Source organism: Macrobrachium nipponense, chromosome 2 (genome assembly GCF_015104395.2).
Source record: "Macrobrachium nipponense isolate FS-2020 chromosome 2, ASM1510439v2, whole genome shotgun sequence".
Classification (NCBI taxonomy): Eukaryota; Metazoa; Arthropoda; class Malacostraca; order Decapoda; family Palaemonidae; genus Macrobrachium; species Macrobrachium nipponense.
Genome location: NC_087201.1, coordinates 72,414,665 through 72,424,930, shown reverse-complemented (window position 1 = coordinate 72,424,930; position 10,266 = coordinate 72,414,665). Strand labels below are relative to the sequence as shown.

At 32.8% G+C, this 10,266-nt stretch overlaps 1 protein-coding gene across 1 annotated transcript; it reads left to right on the top strand.

Moving 5' to 3' along the window:
- Positions 1-337: 337 nt before the first annotated feature.
- On the top strand, positions 338-2,293 carry LOC135221210 (uncharacterized). The gene is made up of 3 exons (XM_064259030.1): positions 338-419; positions 1,403-1,648; positions 1,860-2,293. Exons 1-3 carry the CDS (start codon positions 338-340, stop codon positions 2,291-2,293), a joined length of 762 nt encoding a protein of 253 aa, XP_064115100.1.
- Positions 2,294-10,266: the final 7,973 nt, after the last annotated feature.

Genomic DNA, 10,266 nt, shown 5'->3' with positions numbered 1-10,266 from the left:
CCAAATTGCCATCCAAAATTAATATATAAATAAATGAGAGAAGTATTATTTTTACGTGAATAATTCAAATAAATAAATACAAGTGTAAACGCGAAAATAAATAAATAATGGAAGTGTTAATACTTGATGCAACGGTGTTTAATGTTTCGGAAAAGTTGGCAACACTGGATAGGTAGATGTCGTCAGTATCAAGGAGCTTTAAAACTAAGACAGCCGCCTGCTCGCGACGCCACCTTAGTTAAGTTCTAAGCATAGTGTTTACTCCAATCTTTACTTCTTTTTTTAAGTCTTCTTAAGATGTAAACGCAGCTGTCAAGCATTCAAGCTTTTATCAATCATGAAGAGGCAGTCCAAGCTGTCAGGTGCAGCAAACAAGAAAAGAAAAAATGAGGAAGAGGAAAAACGAGCCCAAATTAGAGGTAAGTTTGCAGCTGTGTTGTGTGAGCATAAGCCTAGCCTATAGTTTTTATAAGAAACAAAGTTCACTTTTTGGAGATATTTCTGAGTTGAAAATTCGAATGAAATCCAGGAGTATATACCTTATAAACCAATGATCCTATAGTAATGGATAGGACTCCATCACCTTTTTTCGCTGGTCAAAACGGAGGGCGCTATTTTGAGTTGATTCCTGTCATAAATGAGGTTAAAATAATCCATAATTATGACGTCATTTCCACGTTTTGGCACCCCTGACTCATTATAAACGGCGACCCTGAATAAATAGGGATAAAGCTGAGAAGAAGATTATTATTAATTTTTATTATTATTTTAAACGTTACGTTTTCCTGGATTACTCTAATATCGAATTTTGTGCTATATTAGTTAATATTGACATTTGCCCATTCTCAAGGATTCTGAAGAGGTTAATTGTAACTTGTAGACCCTAAGCAGAAAACATTTAAACTAAGCAGAGATGGCTTTAATGACTGGGCAAAAACTGCAGTGACTCCACTCCAAAATTGCCATTGAGAACAGTCCAGAACATACAAAGAATATGGGGTCATGGAAAGAACTGGGAGAGTCGTATTGAAAAAGGGGCAAACAATTGAAAAACAAAAGTTGAGCTGGCACCAATAAAACAATGAACGGCGTAGGTGGCGAGAGGTACTTACAGGTCGTGGCTATAATTCATAGTCTGGTAGAACGAAATCTTCCTCTCAGAGGGTCCACATACACACTTTACCAGCCCAATAATGGGATCTTTCTGAAAGAAGTTGAACTCATGGCTCAGTTTGACCCTGTTCTCAAAGAACATATTGGGAAGGTGCAAGGAGGTGCCAGTCATACCATCCTACCTAGGCAATATTAGTTCAAAATGAGTTTATTGACTGCATCAGTAAGAGGGTTGTGGAGTGCATGGTGACCGAAATTAGACAATCCAAATACTTTTCAATTATTTTAGATTGCACTCCAGATTTAAGTCACAAGGAGCAATTATCTGTGATAATTCGAACAGTTACAGCTGAAGGCACTGCACAAATTAAGGAATATTTTATCGGGTTCCTTGAGGCCGAGGAGACAACAGGAGAAGACCCCTCAAGACTCATACTAAAAAAACTTGAAGAGCTTAATATCCCCTTTGAAGACTGCAGAGGACAGTCATATGACAATGGGGCAAATATGAGAGGAAAAAAACAAGGGAGTCCAGGTATAGACTTCTTCAGTTAAACCCCAGGGCTTTATTTGTGCCATGTGGAGCACACACTGTTAATCTGGTTGTGTGTGATGCAGCAAAGAGCTCCTCAGATGCAACTAGCTACTTTGGCTACCTGCAAAAATTATTTAATTTCTTTTCTGCCTCCACTCAAAGGTGGCGACCCTAAAAAAACATGTGGACACAACTTTGAAATCCTGGGCAGACATACGGTGGGAGAATCGAATCAACAGTGTTGAGGTTGTAAGATTCCAGGCTGCAAAAGTGAGAGATGCTCTTTTAGAGGTGAGAGCAAGCACTGCAGATCCAGCTATTAAAATTGAAGCACAAGCCTTAGCAGAAGAGGTGGGATCATACTGGTTCTCTATTTGTACGGTGGTGTGGTATGATATCCTTAGAAAAGTTGAAACTGTGAATAAACTTCTGCAATCACAATGCATGCATCTGGATGTAGCTGTTGACATTCTCAAGAAGGCTGAAACCTCCCTTGTTAGCTACAGAGACACTGGGTTTGCTGATGCCCAGACATCTGCCAAAGAGATATGTGAGGAGATGAATGTGGAAGCTGCTCTAAAGCAGAAACTACTAAAAGGCAGTTTTCCTATGAGGCCCCTGATGAACCTATTACCGATGCCTTGAAAAAAATGGAGTCTTCATTTTTCAATGTAGTTGTGGATATGGCCATTGAATCTCTGAGAGAGAGAACTGGAATGATGAGTGATGTTGCAAAGAAATTCAGTGTTCTCATAAACTTCTCTGACCTGACATCTAGTGAGCTAGAAAAGCAGGCAAAAGATTTGTAGATTTGTGTAATACACTCTTATCTGGGGATCATTCTGAGTTAAATTATGATGAACTGATTGTAGAGATGCAGTAATTTCCAAAACAATGGCCAAAACAAAATATGACAACATTAGAACTTCTTGTTTTTCTGGAGGAGAAAGGCCTGAAAGAGATCTATCCAGACATGTGGGTGGCATTAAGAATTGCTGTCACTACACCTGTGACTGTGGCATCTACAGTGAGAAGCTTCTCTAAACTTAAGCTCATTAAAACATATTTAAGGTCTACTATGTCACAGGAGCGCCTAAATGGGCTGGCAATAATTAGTATTAATAGAGAAATATCCAAACAGATTTCGTATGATGACACTATAGATGATTTTGCTGCAAGAAAGTCAAGAAGAGTCAGGTTTTAAATATGAAAAATCAGTGAAGAAAACTTGTATATAATAGTTTTAGCATAGCCCTCAACATATATGCATTGAGTTCTATGGTTTTAGATATGCAAGATTACCTTTTTCAATTTATCTTAGGTAGGATTTGCAATAAAAATGTATAATGGTGTTATTCTATTAAAATTTACAAAAATAGTTTGTATACTTTTGAGTCTATACTTTTCCTTGTTGTGTATACATATACGTGAAGATGATTTATTAATAAAGTATGTTGTTTTGTTGTGGAACTTGAGATGCTAGTTGTGTTCGAAATTGTTTATGATATTATTTGCAGCCTGGAGGGAAGGGGGGCGCCTTAACGAGTTCTTGCCTGGGGCGCCTAATGAACTAGAAACGGCCCTGCGAGTGGCTAAAGAGGTGCATGGGCGGGAAGAAGGACTAATAAAAGTAGACGAAGACCCAGAAATATACAGAGACAGGAGAAAGACAGACAGAACAGAGGACTGGCACAACAAACCAATGCACGGACAATACATGAGACAGACTAAAGGAACTAGCCAGCGATGACAATTGCAATGGCTACAGAGGGGAGAGCTAAAGAAGGAAACTGAAGGAATGATAACAGCGGCACAAGATCAGGCCCTAAGAACCAGATATGTTCAAAGAACGATAGACGGAAATAACATCTCTCCCATATGTAGGAAGTGCAATACGAAAAATGAAACCATAAACCACATAGCAAGTGAATGCCCGGCACTTGCACAGAACCAGTACAAAAAGAGGCATGATTCTGTGGCAAAAGCCCTCCACTGGAGCCTGTGCAAGAAACATCAGCTACCTGCAGTAATAAGTGGCTACGAGCACCAACCTGAAGGAGTGATAGAAAACGATCAGGCAAAGATCCTCTGGGACTATGGTATCAGAACGGAAGGTAGGGTGATACGTGCAAAACAGGACCAGACGTGCCGTTGATTGACAAAATCAAGAAGAAAGTATCACTCATTGATTGTCGCAATACCATGGGACACCAGAGTTGAAGAGAAAGAGGGATGGATGGATAAGTATCAAGATCTGAAAATAGAAATAAGAAGGATATGGGATATGCCAGTGGAAATCGTACCCATAATCATAGGAGCACTAGGCACGATCCCAAAATCCCTGAAAAGGAATCTAGAAAAACTAGAGGCTGAAGTAGCTCCAGGACTCATGCAGAAGAGTGTGATCCTAGAAACGGCACACATAGTAAGAAAAGTGATGGACTCCTAAGGAGGCAGGATGCAAACCCGGAACCCCACACTATAAATACCACCCAGTCGAAATTGGAGGACTGTGATAGAGCAAAAAAAAAAAAAAAAAAAAAAAAAAAATAATAATAATAATAATAATCAAATAAGATAATAATAATAATAATAATAATAATAAATAATGACAGTAATGATAAAAATAAAGGGGAAAGAATTTTCTAAAAGTTGAAATATCCCACAAGTTTTACTGCTTTATAGTAGAAAATATTAAGGGGAAGAGCAAATACAGAAACTGAATTTCAAACGCGTTCTGAAACCTCCGAAAAATTCTATGAGCACTACGGTGACCCTTTTAAATATGTTCCTATGAAAGCAATGAAATAATGATGATGAAAATTAACTACCATTACGATCATAGAACACCAAAACCAATAACAGAAACAAAAAAGCAACAATAAAAAACAATAAGTACTGCATCAATACTGATTTTTTTTTTACTTTAAACAAGACTGGAAATTTTAACTTCATGTGCAATCAAATCAGTCTTTAGCTTTTTCACCACGATAACTTTTACGTGTACAACCTTGACTAATCTCACTGATATTGAGAGAAACATAATACAGCGATCTTTCTAATTCTATTGGCAACTAATTGTTATTCTAATAATCTTTAGACTCGGCACCCATGCGCAGTTCCTTCCGACTTCACGAATATGGGCGGCCTTAAAAACCCGATCAGAAGTAAAAAATGGGACTTTTACCAAGAATTCGGTGATCCCTGTCTTTAATTAAGGAGAAGGATGGGAATTGGAAAATTTGGTTTAAAGACTTTATTACCCTTACTTTTTAGCCAGGTCCAGTTAATTGAAATCCATTTTATATGTTTAATTAGGCATCGAGAGAGATAAATGTTTTTCACCTTTTTTTCAAAATTTTTTGTTGGTTTGTCGTTTGTTCTAATATTTTTCCATATTGCGTCAGCCAAAGTAGTCGGATATTCCATTGTGTTTTCTAGATATATCTGACAACATTGTACTACAATTCTGTGTGTGCGCGTGTGTGTGTGTGTGTGTGTGTGTGTGTGTGTGCTGTGCGTGCGTGCGTGCGTGCGTGTGTGTATGTATGTATATGAATGTTTATCTATTTAGTCTTTTCATCAACTATTAGTCCAATTAGTGATTTGCCTAGATATATTCTAACTTGAAGTTTATAGGTTAAATCCTATGACGGAATATAATTTAGCATTCATGGCAACGCATGCACCACCTACTTTTTTAGGAAAAGGTTATGTCATCAAATAGACCCCACGCCTGATCTTGAAAATATCACATTAAATAAAGTTGTTAAAGTGAAATCGCCTTGATCAACACGTTCTTGTCCAGCTTGAAAACACACAATTTAAGGTATGCATTATCTTAAGTATCTAAGTTTTAAGTTAAAGCCGAAAGAATGGTTACATTAGAGTTAGAGAGCTTCTATTTCAGATTAATTAACTCAAGTATAGGAAATGTTGACTGCCTCAGCAAAATTCCCTGAAAAAGAGTAGACTACTGAATGTGGGAATGCCGTCTACTTGCCTGTGGCCGATACACCTACTAAGGACCATAATCTCTGAGAAGGTGTTCGGCAGCATCAATAACTTTATTCTGAGAACATCCTGTCCAGGGTATCTGACCATAGCCCTGCCTACGACGGGACCCACTTCCCTCAAGAGATGGCCAATCGCTGATCACCTCCTCTATACTAGGATGAAGCCCTGCCACTAGGGACGTCCTCTTGCCTGGGTATTAATCTATAATTACCCTCAGTTCCTCGTTGGACAAGTGATTATCGCGCTCGGCTGCCATTCCGGTGGTCCGATGTTCGATTCTAGGCTTGGCCGACGCGGAATCAAGAGGAATTTATTTCTGGTGATCGAAATTCATTTCTCGATATAATGTGGTTCGGATCCCACGATAAGCTGTAGGTTCTGTTACTATACTCTGTTTTTTTTCATCTGTCCATCCGCCTGTGGTGTTTGCGCATGGCAACACTGCGTCCCAGGCTTTAAATAATATCCTATTTCTAATATTAACGGTGTAATTCGCACACAGTAAATTATTAAAACACTTTTCAGTTGCAAATGTACACCAAGATATCCTTTTATTTACCTAAAACTTACACAGAGCATAACTATTTAAAGCCCGGGACACAGTGTTACCATGCGCAACCACCACAGGCTGATGGACAGATGGAAAACAACAGAGTATAGGTGACCAATTAGTTCCTAACCACGTAAAAATATCTAATACTTCGGGCCAGCCCTAGGAGAGATGTTAATCAGCTGGGTGGTCTGGTAAAACTAAGATATACTTAACTTTTTTCATATAATTACCCTCAAGGTATATTGACCAATAATCTCCTCTGAGATCAATTACATGTAATTCAAATCATCGATAATTCTTCTGTAAGCGTATCTGGTGCTTAAGATGGAACTAAGGGAAAAGATTATATATCTCATACTCATCGTCCGTGATTATACAGAAACTTATGTACTTATAATGTTTCAAAATCTTAAGATCTTTTAGTTTTATGACATATGAATTCCATATCAATATGCTTATTGCCATATCATGAGTATACAATAAAGCAAAGTATTCTTTCAATAACAAACTTAACCATGGATTTCAACGCCGTTCCAATATTCGTTATCTCCATAACCACAATTTCAAACTTTCTTCCCATCTGAATAGTTGTTACGTGCGATAAAACTATACAAAAATAGTACTTAATTCAACTATAACCAGTAGTATTAGCATACTTAATAATCGCAGTTATAGTAGCAATGATGTACTGTATAACGACTCGGTTATATGTAAATGAATTATAGGTCAATGAAAACGAACGACAAAAGTCTGATCGATACAGATATCACTAAATGTCCATAAAATTGTCTTAAATCTCTCCTGTCATCCAATAAGATATTCATGTAATATGTGCTATTTCCCATTGATTTAGAGATCAAATTAGTTTAAAGAAAAGGGAACTGGAAAAACGTAGTTAACTAAAGAATTATTTTTATACGAATTACTGTTAGCGCCCTTTATGAAAATCTTCACATATTTGTTCATTTGTGTTAGAAGCAGACACACCTAGTACAATATGATTTAACGCTCCAAATATGTTCTGTCAACACCGGGATGCCGAGGTTTTCATAAAATAGAAGAAACTTAATAAGAATAACGTAACATTAATAAGAATAACGTAACATTGTAGAGAGAGAGAGAGAGAGAGAGAGAGAGAGAGAGAGAGAGAGAGAGAGATGTACAGTCAAGTAGTCAGTGGACTCATAAAAATAGCCAGGATATTACTTATCAACCTTTTGGTATAAAAGTATTTCTATATAGTGAGAAGTCATAGAATTTGTCCCAAATAAGATCATAAAATGTCAAAATGTCTCTCAAAAGCTCCTACGAATAAATATTTAGCCCCATTAGAATTTATTGCACAGTTTTTGAAGTACTTTTTGTTACAACCGTGAAACAGATATATGCTATTCGCATTTCTTCAGTATCCATTCATCCTCCATAGTGAACATGCAGACGACTTTCGCATTCAGTTAAATTACGTGAATATTATTATTCATCGCATGGAATTATATAAACTGTATTACTCTTTTTATTAAAGAGCCTGGAAATGATGACTCATAATTTTTCCTTAAAACTGTGCCACTTTTTCATTGTCTTGGAAAATTGCCATAAGGAGTTACCAAATGTAAACCCTGTTGTCATGAATATACGTATCTGTTGCTTTGAAGCCAGAAAAGTCTGGAGAGGCAGTTGAATGGAACTTTGCGATATTTACACATTTTTAGATTTTGATTCGGAATGTTCTAATGAATTTTTCATCAGATTAAGCAATCTCATAACAGCAACTATTTTCAGGGGAATGGCAAGTAATACACAGGTATACAAACAAGCGCCTCTTTTTCGATAACCTTCATTCATATTTTTCATTAATCGTATTTCAATAAAAACTGAATTAGGTGGAATTTATTTTCAGCCGAGTTAAGGCTTCGTTCCTCACAGGATGCAGATACAGGGATCGAATTAATTTCCTCGAGTACCCAAACCACTTGATTGAAAAATCCGGTTACGGGCCTAATCAGATTTTCTTCCGTGTCTCCAACCGATAGGTCAAAAAGAAATCTATACCAATCAAATAATACTTCAATATCTGAAAGCCAGAAATGAAGAATTTTAGTAACTTACGGTAGAAAGACTTTAGGATTTCATTTTCAAGTAATTAAGGTTTACAAGAAAAATTAAATCCTTAAAATGTAGGTTTATACAAGATACACAGGTACACTTCAGTAGGAGGTATTAATTTTATGTATCACGAGTATAACGCATAACTAATTGAAATCACTTCATAACAGACCTTAAGACCTGCGCCTGAATTCCTCAGATTGCACCTGAAAAGTTCGTGCTTTTTCAAAAGAGTTTTTATCAGGACAAAAAATAAATTCAATATATTCATGAAGACTGTATAGCAAAAAATATTAACTTATTCTTTGAACACGTTTCAAAACAATATATTTCCAGAAATACATTGTATGCCAGACTTTGGGTAGGGATATAAACTTTTATTGGACGACTCATCATATATATCTATATATATATATAATATATATATAGATATATATATATATATATATAATATATATATAGATAATAATAGATGATATATATCATATATATATATATATATATATATATAATATATACTATGGATATAGGATAGAGTAAATGATATATATAGGAGTATATATATATATATATAATATATGAGAGAGTATATATAGATATATATATATATAAAGATATATAATAATATATAGATAAGATATATAATGGAGATATATATAGATATAATATATATATATATATAATATATGATATAGTAATATATATATAGATATATAGGTTAGAATAAGACTTAATATATAGTATATATATATATATATATATATATATATCAATAGAATAGATTATATATAATAAAGAGACAATATATATATATATATATAAAAGATAGATATATATTATATATATATATATAAATAAGATCGAGATATAATAATAGATAGTAGATATAGATGGATATATTATATATATATATATAGATATAATATATAATATATAAGATATATATAGTAGTAGGATATACATCTATATATATACATATATTCATATAACATATAACATATAAATAGACAGATACATATACCAATAGATATACAGATATATATAGAAAGATAGATCAGATATTAATATATATTCATATATATATATATATATATATATATATGTAGAATGTTTTATATATATATTTATATATAATTTTATATATATTAATTAGATATATATTATATATATTATATATTATATATGTAGCTAATAATATATTTATAATAATTTATAATATATCTTTAATATTATATATATATAATATATATAGATATATATATAAATTTTATATTAATTAAATGTAATAAATATATATATTAATAAATATATATAATATAATAATATATACATAGATATATATAAGATAATATATATAAGTATTATAATAAATAAGATATATATATATATCATATATATATATATAGATATAATATATATATAATATATAATAGATATCTATATTATAGATATATATAAATATATATAGTATATATAAGACTATATATATAACATCTATATATTAATATATAAAATATATTATAAATTATAATATAATTATAATATCTATAGATTCTACATATATATAATAATAATTATAATAGATATATATATACTATATATATACAATAAATATCATATATTAAACAATATCATATAGATATATATATATATCATATATATATCATATATACATATATAATAATTATCATATATATATATATATAATATAATATGTGAATATATTAATAATACTATCTATACTATATATATAATAACTATATATCTATCTATATATATAAAAACATAGATATTATATATCTATATATATATATATATAGATAATATATATAATATAATAAAATATAGATGATACTATATAGAGAATATATATGTATATATATATAGATAGAATATATATGGATAGAGATATATATATATATATAGATGATATATATAGGGATTA

Bases quoted from the DNA above. Each gene is read 5' to 3' on its own strand.
- LOC135221210 (XM_064259030.1), top strand. From the start codon at position 338: ATGAAGAGGCAGTCCAAGCTGTCAGGTGCAGCAAACAAGAAAAGAAAA. The intron at 420-1,402 runs GTAAGTTTGCAG...CAATTATTTTAG, and splicing joins AAAACGAGCCCAAATTAGAG to ATTGCACTCCAGATTTAAGT. The intron at 1,649-1,859 runs GTATAGACTTCT...AATCCTGGGCAG, and splicing joins AAAAAAACAAGGGAGTCCAG to ACATACGGTGGGAGAATCGA.